Source organism: Eubalaena glacialis, chromosome X (genome assembly GCF_028564815.1).
Source record: "Eubalaena glacialis isolate mEubGla1 chromosome X, mEubGla1.1.hap2.+ XY, whole genome shotgun sequence".
Classification (NCBI taxonomy): domain Eukaryota; kingdom Metazoa; phylum Chordata; class Mammalia; order Artiodactyla; family Balaenidae; genus Eubalaena; species Eubalaena glacialis.
The window spans coordinates 98,919,284-98,937,868 of record NC_083736.1 but is presented as its reverse complement, the minus strand read 5'-3'; the positions used below and the strand labels follow the sequence as shown (position 1 = coordinate 98,937,868).

At 34.6% G+C, this 18,585-nt stretch overlaps 1 protein-coding gene across 2 annotated transcripts in view; it reads left to right on the top strand.

Annotated features, from left to right (window-relative positions):
* The window catches only part of RBM41 (RNA binding motif protein 41), a 60,231-nt gene that overhangs the window by 20,970 nt on the left and 20,676 nt on the right, over positions 1-18,585 (top strand). For both annotated transcript variants that reach the window (XM_061178080.1, XM_061178079.1), the window contains one exon: positions 15,217-15,620. In XM_061178080.1, coding sequence (XP_061034063.1) covers positions 15,217-15,620 — 404 coding nt within the window. The remainder of the gene's footprint in view (positions 1-15,216; positions 15,621-18,585) is intronic.

The following is an 18,585-nucleotide window of genomic DNA, read 5'->3' as shown; positions in this document are numbered from 1 at the left end:
TAGTTGTGGCAAGTGGGGGCCATTCTTCATCGCGGTGCGCGGGCCTCTCACTATCGCGGCCTCTCTTTTTGCGGAGCACAGGCTCCAGACGCGCAGGCTCAGTAATTGTGGCTCACGGGCCCAGCTGCTCTGTGGCATGTGGGATCTTCCCAGACCAGGGCTCGAACCCGTGTCCCCTGCATTGGCAGGCAGATTCTCAACCACTGCGCCACCAGGGAAGCCCATATATCCCATTTTCTAAACTTAAATCAGTGGGAAAACAACATATATTATCTCTAGAAATATACTTCCTCTGAAATCTTAAACTCCAGTATACTACTCTTAATCACAACCTTTCTCTTATCCTTCTGACTCTCACAACTCTCTTACACTCATTTTACCATTTCTTCAACCCTGTTGAAATCTCCAGTTCCTTGACCTTTTAATTTTTTCCCAATCTGTCATCCCCTTCCTGTCTCCTCTTCCTTCCACATCTCGCTTAGACTCCATCATCCATTATTTACCCAAGTTCTTGCCACTGAATCATTCTCCTTGCTTCCTTGTCTGTGTATCATACCCACCCAGCAAATCCTCAACCCAGAATCAATCCAACTAATTGCCTTCTTTATTTCTGCATGGCTTTTGAGCACTACTAGAGAAAAATAGTATAACTTTGTTGATTAGTGCCTCTACAAATTCCTCATTGCTGGTATTGTCTAGAGCCTTCTTCTTTCTTCAGCAATCTACCTCCTAGTCCCTGGTCAGCTATTTCATTCCTTATAAATGCTATTTTAGATCTTCATTACTCTTTCCTATCCTACTGTTTCATTATTTTTAGCAGATAGTCTTCTTTCCTATTTCAAAGAAAACAATGCCATCAATAAGAACCTTCATCCACTTTCTGCCTGACTTTCTGCTAACTTTCGTATCTTAGCTATCATTTTCTTCAGTCTCAACTCAGTGCTAAGGACATCCTTTCTGCCTAAGGTTAATCTTTATTCCTTTGTGCTGGATCCTACCCCTCTTATCTCCCCAGGGACCTTAGTCAGTTATCCCCAGTATTACTTCTTTCCTTTCAAGATTTTAACGTGATTTGTACCATTTGCCATTGTCCATGGTGTATGTACTCCTACCATGAACTATCTTTAAAAAAATGATAAAAACAAAAAATGCCCTTCAGTTGTTTTGCTACTTGAGCAAACAGTACGTTTAGATTCTCTGCCTTCACTATATACCATAACAAGTAGCAATTGGTTTAAAAATGAAATATAAAAATTGAAGCCCTAAAAAAGATAGGATTAAGCTACATATGTTAATATTTTTGATATCCAAATGGGAAAATATTTTTCCAATATTTAATGAAAAATTTTAAACACAGAAAAGTTGAAAGAATTTTATCACAAACACCCAGTGATAACTGACTAGATTATAACATTAATATTTTACTTATTTATCACATCTGTCTATCCCTTTATCCATCTGTCAAACCACCTTACTTTATTGATGTATTTTAAATAGATTACCAATATAAATATATGTTCCCCTAAATATGTCAGTATACATATTGTTGACTAGAATTACATATTTACATTTTTTTCTTTTGATATAAAATTTCCATGCAATGAAATGCACACATCTTAAGTATTCATTTGCTGACTTTTAACCAATGTATACATCTTTGTAGTGCTGTGTTGGTAAATGTTTAACAGCCAGCTCTCCAGAAAAAGAGACTGTGATATGTATCATTTGCCAGTTTTAATGATGTACACATTCCCACCATGGCCAATTTCAAGCTACCAATGTGTTATCACTGAACATGGAGTCGGGAAGTGATGCACACAATCATTGGACCATGTTCAACACACCACTGCATTTGTGTAACCTAACCCTTATTAACACATAGAAGATTACCATCACCTCAGAAAGTTCCACCATACTTCTCAGTAATTCCCATCCCACTCTCCTAGAGGCAACTAGTGTTTTGATTTTTTTATGCTATAGATTAGTTTTGCCTGTTCTAGAACTTCAGATAACCAAAACCATATACTATATATTCTTTGTGTAAGGCTCCTTTAACTCAGCATAATGTTTTTGAGATTCATTGATATTGTGTGTATCAATAATTTTTCCTTCTCTCTATAAAATAAAATTTCTTGGAAGAGTTTTCTAAAATAACTGTATTATTTTTCTAGTGTTGCCATAACAAATAACTACAAATCTAGTGGCTTAGAACAACAGAAATTGATCCTTTCACGGTAGCTAGAAGTCTGAAATCAAGTTGTTGACAAGGCCATGTTCTTTCCGAAGGTTCTAGAGGAGGATAGTTCCTTGTCTCTTCTAGCTTCTGGTGATTGCCAGCATTCCTTGGTGTTGCAGATGTATCATTCCAATCCCTGCCTCTGTCATTGCATGACAGTCTCCTTGTGTGTCTATGTTTCTATGTCTTCACATAGCCTTCTTATTAAGGACACTAGTCTTTGAATTTAGGATCCATCCTAACGCAGTATGACCTCATTTTAACTAATTACGTCTGCCAACCCCCTATTTCCAAATAAAGTCACATATTGATGTGCTGGATGGACATGAATTTTGAGGGTACACTATTCAACCCAGTATAGTCAGCCCTCTGGCCTCCACAAATTCATATCTGTCTCACGTGCAAAATACATTCACCTCATCACAACATCCCCCAAAGTCTTAACCTATTTCAGCATCAAGTCTAAGTCCCAAATCTCATCTAAATATCAACTCAAAAAGTCCAAAATCTCATTATCTAAATCATCTAAATGAGGTGTAGGTGAGACTCTTGAGCATGTTCCATCCTAAGGCAAAATTCCTTTCTGTCCAGAGACCTATGAAACTAGACAAGTTGTCTGCTTCCAAAATACAATGATGAGACAAGCATAAGGTAGGCATTCCCATTCTGAAAGGGCAAAAAGGAAGGAATAAAGGGGTTACTGTTCTAAAGCGAGTTAGCAGCCCAGCAGGGCAAGTTCCATTAGATTTCAAGGCCTAAGAGTAATGCTCTGGCTTCAACGCTCTGTCCTCTGGCGCCAGGGATAGCCTTGCTCTCTGGGTCCTCTGGGACAGCCCTACCATCTTAGTCTACCAGGGCAGCTGCAGCCCCACCCTCTTTGGCTTTTGCATTTGTGACTTCATTTTACCTTCCTTCATTTTACCCTGTCTCTGTCACTTTTACATCAGTCTGGCACTGTTTCTGCTGGTATAAAATCCTTAAAAACCTTGTCAGTCTCCTGTGTATGTCAAGAGATCCACACCGTTAGATATGAGGGTTCTTCACAGATCATTTCTGGATAACCCCTTGTCTATTCCTGGCTTCTGAGATGGTTGATTTGATCCATGAGTCACATACCTAATCTCTTCAGTGAAAGTTTGTCCAGCCACACCGTTGGCCCTTTTTCCAGAACACGCTGTCTAGATAGGCTGAGAATTCTCCAGATCATCAAGTGCTGATTCCTTTTTAAGCAGATACTTACTCAATTTAACTCTCCTCTCTCATTTTATTATAAGCATCAGTGAGAAACCAGGCTACATCTTTCACACTTCGCTTGGAAATCTCCTCAGCTAAATATCCAAGTTCATCATTTATAACTTACACTTTCAACCCAACAGCAGAACTCAATTCAGCCAAGTTTCTGCCACTTTATGATAAAGATCGCCTTTCTTCCAGTGTCTAATAACATGTTCATCATTTCCTTCTAAGGCCTCACCAGAAGCACTTTTAATGTTCATATCTCTAGCAACATTTTGTTCATGATGATATATGTATTCTCTGAGATGATAGAAGCTTTCTCTACTGCCCTCTTTACTTCCTTCTGAGCACTCACCAGAACTACTATTAACATTCATATTTCTGGGAGGTGGAAAGGTAAGCTGGGACGAAGTAAGAGAGTGGCATGGACATATATACACTACCAAACGTAAAATAGATAGCTAGTGGGAAGCAGCTGCATCGCACAGGGAGATCAGCTCGGTGCTCTGTGACCACCTAGAGGGGTGGGATAGGGAGGATGGGAGGGAGACGCAAGAGGGAGGAGATATGGGGATATACGTATATGTATAGCTGATTCACTTTGTTCTAAAGCAGAAACTAACACACCACTGTAAAGCAATTATACTCCAATAAAGATGTTAAAAAAAAATCTCAAGAAAAAAACATTCATATTTCTACCAATGGTCTCTTCAAGGTAACTAGTCTTTTGCTATCAAGCACCTCAAATTCTTCTAGCCTCTATCCATTACCCAATTCCAAAACCACTTCTACAGTTTTAGGTGTTAGTTTCCCAGGGCTGCTGTAACAAAAACCCACAAACTGTTGGCTTAGAGCAACAGAAATTTATTCTTTCACAGTTCTGGAGGCCAGTTCAAATCAAGGTGTCGGCAAGGCTGTGAGGATGAATCTGTTCCGCGCCTCTCTCCTAGCTTCTAGTGGTTGCTGGCAGTCCTTGGCTTATAGATGTTTCACTCCAGTCTCTGCTCCTATCATCATATGATATCCTCCCTGTGTGTCTGTGTGTCTGTGTCTCCACATGGTCTTCTTAAAAGGACACCAGTCATTGGATTTAGGGCCCACTCTAATCCAGTATGACCACGTCTTACCTAATTATATATGCAAATACTCTATTTCTAAATAAGATTACGTTCTGACATTCTGGGTGAACATAAATTTGGAAGGGATAATGAAAAGGATCATGACAAAGAGTACGTAAAACATATGTTCAGTCAGATCAAAAAATAAAACATTGCCAATACTCCAAAAGTCGCCATATGCCCTTCAGAAATCACAATCCCTGTTAATTTTACTTACCCCTATGCTATAATCACACAACGCATTGTTACTATTATTATTTTGAACACTTACTGTTCAGATCAATTAAGAAAATGAAAACTAATATTTGATTTTACCTTATATTATTCCTTATTTAATGCTCTTCCTTTCTTTATGTAGATCTAAGTTTTGCCCCTATATTATATTCCTTCTCCCAAAAGAACTTCTTTTAACATTTCTTGCAGAGTAAGTTGTTTTTGTTTGTCTGAGAAAATCTTTATTTCTCCTGTACTTTTGAGGGATAATTTTTGCTGGATATAGAATTCTACACACCACTATGTATAACAACAAGGATTTACTGTATAGCACAGGGAACTATATTCAATATCTTGTAATAACCAATAATGAAAAAGAATCTGAAGCTATACACCTGAAACTAACACAATATTATAAATCAACTATAGTTAAATAAAAAAATTGTAACTGAAAAAAAATGAAATCACAACCCCCTGCCCATCAGATATAACCAGTGTCCAGACTTGTGATAGTAATTTCTATGTATTTCTTTGTATTTTTACCACCCATACATACAGCACTAAACAGTGTTCAGTTTTACCAGTTTTTAAGCACTATACCAATGAATTTTACAATATGTATTCTATTGGGTCTTTCTTTCTGCTTAACATTATATTTGTGAGATTTATTCATATTGCAATGTGTAGCCATAGTTCATTCCTCTTCATTGCAGTATAGTATTCCTTTATCTGAACATACCAACCTTTATTTATCCATTCTACTGTGGTTGGACACGTGGGTTGTTTCCATTTGTGGGGGTATAAGTATCAGTGCTGCTACTCTGATCATTCTTGTACATGTATCCTGGGACACATGTGCAGGAGTTTCTCAGGGCCTAGGAGTGGAATTGAGGGGTGAAGAGTTCATACATCTTCAGCTTTAATAGATGTAAACTCTCTTTACGTCTATTAAAGGGATTGTCCCAAGTTAAAATTCCACCAACCATGTGTGAAGGTTCAGGTTGCTCCATATCCTTGTCCATGCTGCGTATTGTCAGACTCTAATCTGATGGGTATTTGCTTATATTTCATTGTATTCTTTTTTCCCTTTCTTAATAATTAGCATTCATTTATATTGCTTTTTATTTTCTTAGTCTTTAGTAAAGTGTTATTTTCCATGCCTTCTATTTTTAAAATTTCAAACATGGAGAAAAATTGAAAGAATAGTACATCCATACCCCTCACCGACATTTAACAACTGTTGACATTTTGCCACATTTGCTTTACATCTCTTTTCATCTACATGAGAATGGGGTGTGTGTGTGTGTGTGTGTGTGTGTGTGTGTGTGTGTGTGTGGTTTATCACTAAACTGTTTGAAAGTAAGAGACATTAAGAAGTTTTACTCCTAAATACTTCATTATGTATCTCCTAAGAATACAAAATTTCTCCTATATCATCACAGTATTATTATCACTCTTAAGATATTTAATATTATCACACTAATATTATCTAACATAGAGTTTGTAATTAGATTTCTCAATTTTAAATCCAGAATGCAATCAGGCATCACACATTGCATTTACTTTGCTTTAGAATAGTTCCGCTGACTCTGTTTGTGTGTGTATGTGTGTGCATGCGTGCACGCGCACCTGCACATATCTTTCTGTCTGTCTGTGTGTCTGATTTTCAGAACATTGATATTTTTCAGGAGTCCAGGTCTATGTTGTTTGTTTCATTGTGATTTTAATTTCATTTTCTTGATGAGGTTGGAAACCTTCTCAGACATTTATTGACCATTTGGATAGCCTCCTTTGTGAAATGGCCGTTCAATTATTTTGCCCTTTTAGCAAATGTAGAAATGTCTGTTTCCTGCATGAATGTCTTTCCATCTGTTTTTATCTGTGTCCAGATGCAGTCTTGTTTCAGAGGTCACTCTAGGTATGCATCAAAGCAGTAGTTCAGCCCCAAAGCCCTATGGTAGATATGGCAGATCTCAATGATAACTACTTACCTTCAGTACTGCTACAGAGAAGAGGGAGCTAGAAAAGTGTTGTGATTATATGTCATGAATAGTCTGTCTCTAAACTTCATCTCTAATCTTACATGCATTTCTTATAAATTTAAAAAAGTTCTTTATCATTGTGGATACTTGCTCTTTGTTGGTTATATATGTTGAAATTGTCTATTCCCATTCTTTGGCTTATCATTTCACTGCCTTTATGGTTTCTTTTTATGAATAAAAGTTCTTCATTTTTATGTAATAAAGTTTATTAATTTTTCCTTTCTCCTTAGTGCATTTTGTGCTTTGATTAATAAATCCTTCCCTACATGAACTCAGGAGAATACTGTCCTTTATTCTAAAAGCTTTATGATTTTTTTCCTTTTACATTTAAGTCATTAAATTGATTGATTTATGTGTATAATATGAAGTAAGGATTCCAGTTTCTTTTTTTTCATATAGATAACCATCTATCCCAATACCATATATTGAAAATGTTGTCCCTGCACCGTTATTGTAAGTCTAGCTCTGTCATATATCATATCAGGTATTCATATATGCATGGGTGTTCTTCTGGGCACTTTCGTTCCTTTGATCTTTTTAGCTATTACAAAATCAATATCACTACAATATCAGTATTAATGTCTTGATACCTGGTACAGCAGAAGAACAATTCCTTCCACCTTGTTCTTCTTCAAAAGAGTTTTATCTACTTTTGGCACTTTGCCTTTCCAAATTTTAGAATCAGCTTGTCAAGTTCTACATACACATGCACACGCACACACACACACACACACACACACACACACAAACATATACTCTCTCTCTCATGTGATTTTGATTGAGATTCCATCAAGGAAATCAGTTGAGGACAATTGACTTATTTATAGTATGAATCTTCAAATCTTGGAATGTAAATATGGTATATATTTTCATTCATTTAATTGTTCTTTAATGTATATTTTCTGTTTTCTATTCTAACATTTTGTGAAACTGAATAGGTTTTTTTTCTTAATTTTTAAACAGCTTTATTAGGTATATAATTTACATATAATGAAATTCACCTATTGTGTTCAATTAGGTGCATTTTACTAAATTTATTGAATTGTGCAGTCATTACTACATCCAATTTTAGGACTTTTCCATGACTCTGCAAATTCCCTTGAACCCATTTGTGGTAAATAACTCCCATGTCTACCCCAAACCTTTTGTCTCTACAAATTTGTCATTTCTAGATATTTCATATAAATAGAATCTTATAATATATGATCTTTGAAATTTTGCTTCTTTCAGGTAGCATGATGTTTTTGAAGTTTGCTCATGTTGTAGCATGTATCAGCAATTCATTCCTTTTTGTTGCTAAATAGTTTTCCATTGTATAGATATACCACATTTTGTTTATCCCTTTACCACTTGATGACACTGGGTTGTTTCCACTTTGGGGCTATTATGAACAATGCTGTAAACATTCATGTCCAGGTTTTTGTGTGGATATGTTTTCATTTCTCTTGAGTGAATAGAATTTCTGGGTCATACAGTAACTCTATGTATAAACTTTTGAGGAACTGCCAAACTGTTTTCCAATGTTTCCAACTGTTTTCCAAGTAAAATGGATGCACCATTTTACTTTCTCATCAGTGATGTATGAGCATTCCTACTTCTCTACATCCTTGCCAACACTTGTTATTGCATATTTTTTTATTCAGCTATTCTTGTGGGTGTGTACTGTTATCTGATTGTAGTTTTAATTTAAATTTCTGTAGTAACAAATAATCTTGATACTTTTTCATGTGTTTATGAGCCATTCATATGTCTTTTTTTGATGAAATGTCTATTCAAGTCTTTTACCCAGTTTTTGATTGGGTTGTTCGTTTCCTTAGTATTGAGTGGTAAGGGTTCTTTATGTATTCTGAATACAAGTCCTTTACAAGATATATGCTTTGCACTTATTTTCTTCCAGTCTGTTTCTTTTTGTTTTCTTAATGGTGTCTTTTGAAGCACAAAAGTTTTTAATTTTAATGAAGTTCAATTTATTAATTTGTTCTTTTATGACTTGTGCTTTTGGTATCATATCTAAGAAATCTTTGCTGAATTCAAGGTCAGAAAGATATTCTCCTGTTTTCTTCTAGAATAGTTTTAGCCTTTACAATTACATTTATTATTCAGTTTGAGTTAATTTTTGTGTGTGAGATAAAGGATCAAAATTCATATTTTTGTATGTGGATATCCAATTGTCCCAGCATTGTTAATTGTAAAGATTATTATTTCCCCATTGAATTGTCTTGGCACTTTTTTAGAAAAATCAGTTGATCATAAATGTTAGTGTTTATTTCTGGACACTCATGTTGGTTCCATTGATCTATATGCCTATACTGTATATGTGCCTATCCTTATGCTCTGAATCTCTTTACCTTTATAGTAAGTTTCGAAATCAGATAGTGTAACTCCTCCAATTTTGTTCCTTTTTCTCAAAATTGCTTTGGTTATTCTGGGTCGTTTGTATTTCCATGTAAATTTTAGAAGCAGTTTGTCAATTTTTCTACAAAAAAAGCCTGCTGGAATTTTATACAGATTGTGTTGAATCTGTAATTCAATTTGGGGAAATTGCTGTTTTAATAATATTGAATATTGGAATCCATGAATATGGAATGCATCTTCCTTTATTTTGATTTTCTATAATTTATTTCAGCAATGTTTTGAAGTTTTCAGATTATATATACTACTTTTACTAATTTCTAAATATTTTATTCATTTTTGAGGATATTATGAATAGAATTTTTCTTATTTCATTTTCTGATTGTTACATGTAAATATATAGAAATACAGTTGTATAACCATCTTGTATTCTGTGAATAAACTCTTTTATTAGTTATAGTAGTTCAGTGCATACCTTAGGATTTTCTACATAGACAATCATGTTGCCTATGAATAAAGACAGTTATTTTTTCCTTTCCTATCTGGTTCCCAGTCTAAGGGGGAAAACATTCAGTTTTTAACCATTAACTATGATCTTACCTCTAGGGTTTTTGTGCATGCTCTTTAGCAGTATATTACTTTCTTATGGGTACTGTAATTACCATAAGTTTAATGGCTTAAAGCAACACAGAATTTTTCTCTTACAGTTCTAGAGGTCAAAAGTCTTAAAATCAAGATGTCCACAGGGCTGCATTCCTTCTGGGGTTCTCTAGGAGAGCCTTTTCCAGCTTCTGGAATCCACCTGCATTGCTTGGTTAATGGCCCCTTCCTCACATTACTCCAACCTCTACTTCCATCCTACCTCTCCTACTGTTTCTGACTCTTCTTTCTCCTTCTTATAAGGACCCTTGTAAATTACATTGGGATCACCTGCATAATCAGTGACTTAATCACATCTGCAGAGTTCCTTTTACCATGAGACATTTTCACAGATCCCAGGGTGTAGGATGCAGACATCTTTGGTGCCTACCACGTGCACGTTGAGGAGGTTCCCTTCTATTCCTAGTTATTTGAGGATTTTTTGAAAATCATGAATGGGTGTTGGATTTTGTGTACTGCTTTTTCTGTACCTACTGTAGTGAGCATGTGGTTTAAAGTTTTAATCTGTTAATAGGACATATTTTATTAATTGATTTTTAGATGTGAAAACAATCTTTCATTCCTGGGATAAATCCACTTATAAGTGTATCATCATTATCATTTTTATATGTTGCTGGATTAAGCTTGCTAATATTTTGTTAAGGATTTTTGTGTCTGTTTTCATGAGGGATATTGGTCTGTGGTTTTCTTTGCTTGTGATGTCTTTCCTTAGCTTTGGTTTCGGTGTAATAATGACATAATAGAATAAGTTGGAAAATATTCCCTCCTCCTTTATTTTCTGAAAGTGTTTGTGCAGGATCGATATTATTTCTTAAATATTTGATAGAATTCACAAATGAAACCATCTGGACCTGGACTTTTCTTTGTGAGCAGTTTGTTGATTACTAATTCAGCCTCTACTTATTATAGGTTTTTCAGCTGTTCTCTTTCTTCTTGAGACTGCTTTGTTAATTTATATCTTCCTTTGAATTTGTCCATTCATCTAAGCTTTCTCATTTGTTGGCCTAAAGTTATAATTAATGTTCCCTTTTAATCGTTTCCATTTCTATAGGGTCAGTAATGATGCCTCCCTTTTAATTCTTGACTTTAGTCATTTTTGTCTTCTCTCTTATTTTCTTGGTTGGTCTAGCTAAGGGTTTGCCATTTTGTTAATCTTTTCAAAGAACCAGCTTTTGGTTTCATTGATTTTTCTCTATTTTTAATGTTTTGTGTTGCACTGATTCCCTGATCTTTATTATTTTCTTCCTTCTCCTTTGTGTTTAGTTTGCTCTTTTTCTAGTTTCCTAAGTTGGAAGCTCAGATTATAGATTTGAAACCATTCTTTTCTGATATAGGTGTTTAAAGCTCTGTACATTGTTTTATCTGTATCCATAAATGTTATGTTGTGTTTTCATTTTCATTTAGTTCAGAATATTTTAAAATTTCCTATGGAAGTTCTTTGACCTGTGGGTTATTTAGAAGTGTGTTGTTTAATTTCCAGATATTTATATTTTCCCAGATTTCTTCTAGCAGTATATCTCTAATATGATTCCATTATGGTCAGAGAAATACTTTGTATGATTTCAGACTTTAAAAATTTTTTGAAACATACTCCCACCTTGGAGCCCTCACTCCAATATCAGGATGATAGATTACTTCACTTTCTGTAAGGCTTCTCTCAAATGTCACCTTCTCAATGAGACCTACTCAGACCAACAGTAAAATTGCAACCAACACTAGCACCACCTTCTAGCCCTTCCAGTTATCCCTTATGCTGCTGTATTTTTTCTTTTTCATAGCACTCATAACCTTCTAGCATACCATATAATTTACTTAGTTCTTTGAAGTTAGGGATCTTTGTTTTATTAATGTGTCCCAAGAACCTAGAATACTACCTGGATCATAATAGTCACTGAATAAATATTTTTGAGTATATACATTAGTATATTCATCCACTTGGTCATATGTAACCAAAATTTGTTCACTTTTGTTGTAGTATAGGATTTCATTATATAAACTTACTACAATTTTATAATTGATTCTTCTTAGGTGGATACTTATATTTTTGCTAGTTTCAGGCCTGTTATAAATAGTACTGATTTAAATATTCTTATTATTGTATTCTGGTGCACTATGCCCAAATTATTCTAGGGTATATATGTAGGAGTGGAATTGATGGGTCATATTATGAGCATATATTCAGCGTTAGTAGGTAATGTCATGGTGATTTGCACTGTGGCTGCACATTCCTACCAGCAATGTATGGGGGCTCCATTTGCTCTACAGCCTCACTGACATGTGGTATTGGTATTCTTTTTTATTTTTTGCCAATATGGTATTCCCTTCTTAATTAGTATTTCCCTGAATTCTAATATTGAGCATTTTTGCATATATTTATTAGCCAGTGTATTTCCTCTTTTGCGAGGCACCTTTTTCTGTCTTTTGCCCATTTTCCTAATGATTGTGTTCTTTATCAGTTATTTGTATAGCAAATATCTTTTTCCATTCCATGAGTTTTCTGTTTAGGATATTTTGATGAACAGAAGCTTTTAATTTTAATGTAGTTGAATTTGTCGATATATTCCTTAATGGTTAATGCTTTTTGGGTCTTAAGAAATCCTTCCATAAATATTCTTATACCTTGCTGGTGGAAATGCAGAATAGTACAATTCCTACAGAGTGGAATTTAGCAATGTATAGAAAAATTACATACACATTTGCCTTTTATCTCAGCAATGCCACTTCTTGGAATCTATTTCAAAGATATACTGAGAAAATACAAAATCCTGTATGCAGAAGGCTGTTTGTCAAGGCATTATTCACAATAGCAGAAAAGACTGGAAACAACACCAAGGTGCATCAGTAAGGGAGTAGTTGAATAAACTATTGTACATCCACACAATGAAGTACTATGCAGCTATAAGAAGGAAAGGGAAGAGCTCTATACATTAATATGGAATTATCACCAGGATATATTGCTAAGTGCAAAAGAGTAAGTTGTAGAACAGTGAAATAAGTTACCTTTTATGTAGGAGAGGGGGTGTAATGAATTATATATATATATACACACACACACACAGACATATATGTGTGATGTGTTTGTGCCTATTTGCTTATATTTCAAAAAAGAAACAATGGAACCATAAAACCAAAACCTAATAAAATTATTATTTATGGAGAAGGAAAGGAGTGGGATGAAGGGGACAGAGGTGGAAGTGAGACTTCTGTGAAAGTACTGTATAACACAATTTTCACTTTAGACCCATGTAAATGTTTTGCATAATTTAAAAATTTAATCAAAAGGGAAAAAAAATCAATCCTTAAAATATAAACAGCCTGAAGCAAATGAGCCTAACTATGAATAAAGTTGGTAGCATAACCATATAGAGAAAATAATTATTTAAAATGACTTCGAAACAGTATTTGTATATTCCTAATGGGATATATTTTAAGGTCAAAAGTAACTGCAAAGAATTATAAAACTGTATTAAGTAGTTTTGTTGTTGATAGTCATATTAGTATTGTTGATAACCATATTAGTATCGTTACTGACATTTAAAAATTCTATATATTGTAGGAAAAAGCTAATAAATAATTTTGTTAATATCATTAGGAGCCAATATCTTAAGCACATGTGAAAAGAGATACAAGTCAAAAATCAAGGAGTTTGAGTTAAAACCTTGTAATCTTAAATTTGAAGTGGAAATACCAGTATGAATTTATGATTTATTTTTCATAAAAATTTTCCTACCTTTGTTCACTGAAAAGGCCTAGAAGCAACAACAACTCAACATTTATGAACAGAACTAGCAACGTATTGTCGTTTCTAAACACTATTTCCCACTAACAGGAGCCAGCGGTCCTTAGAGAAATATTCCAGCTTTGAGTCAGGAAATATACAAGATGAGCTTAAGACATCTTGCTGTGCCAGAAAACTGGAAAGCAATACAGGAGCCAATTTTAAGGGACTTTCACTAGTCCTGAGTGGGATAATTTGACCACTAAAAAGAATGACTACATTTAATTGAAACACATCAAATATATGAAAATACAGGTCTCACAATTATACTAAAAATAATCATTTTTTAACACTTTTAAAGTACCAACTCATTACTTTTATAGTTGGTAAATAATGGGAAACAAATCAAGCATTTATCCTGCTTTTGCTGTATGAACTGTATGTAGGGAAACCACATAGTTGATGACGGTAAGTCCATTATAGAATTCCAGATAATAAATACAGAAGAAATAATAGAAATAATAAGTACAAAATAAATAATAGAATTAGGGGAGCCCCATTTTACAACTCTTAATAAATTAATGGATTTAGGCAATGGTCATCAATAGATACAAAACCCCTTAGGTGAAATGCGAATGGGAAAACTTCATAATGGAAAGATCAGACTAATACCACCTGAATCCACTGATCAATTTTAGCATCACTAAAAAGGGAACCACTAAACATTATGTGCCTTATGACATGATGTAATAGGAAATACACATCTATATAATATATGGAGGATTCTTGCCTAAAAATATTGAACCCAAATCTAAATCAGCACTATCCAATGCAACTTTCTACAATGATGTAAATGGTCTTTGTTCTGCCCAGTATGGTATCCACTAGCTACATGTTCTTGCTGAGCATTTGATATTCCTAATTTAACAGAGGAACTGACATTTTAAAAATTAATTTAAATAGACTCATGTGGCTAGTGGCCACATGAAAGCATAGCTCTAGATTTAACTGCCAGTTTGTAAGAAATAGAGGGGATTGAGGAACAAGTTAAATAATATCATGAGGAACAGCCAGTCAAATTCATTTGTTCTATGAACAAATGATGTGGTTTCTCTAATAAATCAATGGGATGGGGGAAAAAACAGGTTGGAGGGGTGGGAAAGAAGGGGCACTGTTTGTTTTTTTTTTAATGAGGCTTAAAAGATATAACAGCCAATGGCTGGTTTAGATCCTGAACCAAGTGTAAAAAGATATCTTTGAGAAAATCAGGGCCATTTGAATATGAACTCAGTAGTAGATAATGCTAAGGAATTATTATTAATTTTGTGAAGTGTGATAATGCCATACTAGTTACATTTTTCAAATGTCTTTATCAGTTAGATGCATGTACTTGCATGACCCTGAGAGTGAGCACCTCAAATTTTGTACCCCAGGTGCCTCACTTGCCTTACCATAAGCCCGGCCTTGCCCAAGATGCACTGTAATAACATAGCTATATATTATTGTCATTTTTCACAGGTTGTAAACACCTGCCCCAGCAGAGTTTCATTATCTGAGATTCAAATTTTAATTTTTATTAATTTGTCAAAGGTTGTATTGGTAGGCTTTGTAGAACTTCCCTATCTCTTTGTCTTGATCCAGATGAACCCCAAAAGAAGAACAAAGGTGATCCCATGAACAACCTGGAAAATTTTTACCAAGAGATGATAATGAAAAAACGTCTTGAAGAGTTCCAACTAATGAGAGGTGAACCCTTTGCTTCCCACTCACTGGTCTCAGCTACATCAGTGGGAGATAGTGGCACAGCTGAGAACCCGTCATTACTCCAGGACAAGGGAAAACAGGCAGCACAGGGTAAAGGTCCCAGTCTCCATGTGGCAAAAGTTATTGATAATTCACCTGAGCAGTGTTGGACGGGGCCTAAGAAGCTGACGCAGCCAATAGAATTTGTCCCAGAAGATGAGATCCAGAGAAATCGTTTGTCAGAGGAAGAGATCCGAAAAATTCCTATGTTTTCTTCATATAATCCAGGGGAGCCAAACAAGGTATAGGCCAAACCAAGAAAAAAAAAATGGGTTGTTTTCATTTTTATTTACTTCTACCTAAAGTAATACTTTTATATTAGCTTTGATTATACCAAAGAATCATGACATAGACACAGTGATTGTGTTTTTCCTTGACCTTGACTATTCATTCTCTGCTATATAAGTAGCTCTGACTATATAGGTAACATATTTCCTATGATGTTCTTTGTGGTTTCCTAAGGTCTTAAGCTACCCTTAGAATTTTAAAGAAATCTTGATCAGACTCTAGTCCATACCCACTAGAAACCCTCAACTGAAAAAAAGTAACCTCTAATTTCCTAGGCTAGTAATAAGTCAAGTAGTATTCATAGTAGCACCATATCTGGTAGCCATGGTGCCTGGTTGTGAGTAGGGTTTACTATTACCACATGAGTTTTCTCTTCAGAATGCTCCACCTGGCTTTTATATGACATATGACTTAAGTTGCTGATAGCTAAGCAGCAAAGTGAAAGCACAGGGCCTCTAAGCCTTGAGGAATTGGCAAATATCTAAGAAAAGTTGTAAATAATCCTTGTTTTGTTGATCAGATCATTATTTCACATTCATGGTATATGTTACATACAGAATTGAAAATTTCATTATCATGTCACTCAAAGAAGCAACACAAGCCCCTGGAGTATATACTTGATTGCGTCTAATTTAAAAAACAAAACCAAAAAAATAATGTTAGCTTCTGGCTGTCCCTGAATTTTTAAAAAGGTACCGTAGGTAAGGAATATTAAAGCAGTTTCCTTTGAATGATTGCATTTCTAATATATTCTTGATGTTCAAGGGTAGCTTTTTATTTATTTTTTATTATGAAATATTACTCATTATAAAAAGTTACAGAGAATAATATAGCAAAAACCTTTGTACCCAGCCAGCCATCTTTATCAATTCTTGCCTTTTTTTTTCTTGGCCATGCCACGCAGCTTGTGGGATTTTAGTTCCCTGACCAGGGATTGAACCCAGGCCCTTGACAGTGAGAGCGCAGAGTCCAAACCACTGGATCGCCAGGGAATTCTCTATCAATTCTTAACAGTTTCCATATTTGCCTAATTTTAAAAAAATAAGGCCCTATAGAGATGCCTGAAGACTTTCATGTATCCCTCACCAATCCCATTCCTCTTTCTCCTTTCCAGTGGTAACCACGATCCTGTATTTGCTATTTATCGTTCCCATCAGTGTTTTTATATTTTTACTATATATATTCATAAACAACATATAGTTTTACATATTTTTAAAATATATAGATGATATCGTACTCTACATACCCTTCTACAACTTGCTTTTTTGACTCAATATACATGTTTTTGAAATTTATTTCTACAGATATAAGGAACTATGTAGTATTCCATTGTAGAAAGATACTATAATTCATTTATCCATTCTCCTGAAGATTTTTTCTTTTCATTTTTTTCTGTTATAGACAGTTCTGCAGCAAACATTATTGTACATATCTCCTGTTGCATATGTACAGGAGTTTCTCTAGGACAGGTTTTCAAATTTTAAATTACTATTAGTAGGTCACAACCAGCAGTTTTTGAAAGAAATGAAATATAATAGAAAATATCAAAGTGCATTCCATAGAGTAGTAAGGATAATTATTGTTTCTTGAAGCTTTTGTTTAATATGTGTGTGTGTGATATCTGTGTGGGCCAGAATATAAAATGCATTTCTTCCTGTAGATCTCAGTCAAAAAGGCCAGAAAAATATTGCTCTATTGCAGTGATTCTCAAATGTTAGTGTGCAGCAGAATCACCTGGAAGGCTTGTTAAAACACAGATTGCTGGGTTCCGCCCCCAGAATTTTTTGTTCTATACATCTGGAGTAGGGCCTGAGAATTTGCATTTCCAAGTTCCCAGGAGATACTGATGATGCTGCTGGTCTGAGAGTGACATTTTAAGAATCACTGTTCTATATATTACATATCTAGGAGTGGAATTACTGTGATATAGGGTATGTGTATCTTCACCTCCATGAGCAGGGTTTAAGAAATCTCTTTCACATCTTTGCTAAGACTTTAAAGTTTTTGACTTTTTATTTTTGCCAGTCTAATGTGTTTGAAAGGTATCTCATGGTTTTAATTTGCATGTTCCTGATTTCCAATGAAGTTATGCATGTATTCATACATTCATTAGTCTTTCAGGAACCTTCTATGAATTGCCTGTTCTGTTTCTTTGCCCATTATTTGATTATTTAGTTTTTAATATTATTTATAGATTTTGATTATTTCGTTTTCAATATTATTTATAGATTTTATTTTAAAATTCTGGATACAAACCCTTGCTGCACCTGGTGAGTAGCTTATATTTTTAACATTGTTTCTGATGTCTTTTGTTAAGCAGAAGTCTTTCATTGTAACGTAATTAAATCATCAGTATTTTATTTGATGGTTTGTGTTTTTTGAGACATTTTAAGGAAATCTTTCCCTACAAATCAATAAGAAAAAGAGAAACAACCCAATAAAAATGGCCAGAAGATATGAACAGGCAATTCACAGGGGAGAAAACGTGAATGGACAATTAACTTATAAAGTCTCATTAGTAATCAAAGAAATGCAAAATAAACTACAATGAGATACCATTTAACACCCAGGATGTTGGCATACATTTAAAGGCCTGACAGTGCCAAGTATTGGTGAACGTATGGAACAGTAAGAACTCTTAATATACCGCTGGGTGAATATAAATGAATACAACCACTTTCAAGAACATTGTGGCAATATCTAGTAAAATGAAAGATGCTTATACACTATAAGTCAGTAATCCCACTTCTTGGTATCTATCCTAGGGGAACTCTTACACATGCACATTAGATGTTATAAGGATGCTCATAGTAGCATTGTTTATGAACAACATACATGTTCATAAGCAGGAGAATGGATAAAGCATGGTATATTCATAAAATAGAATACTATACAGAAGAAAAAATGAATGAAATAGAA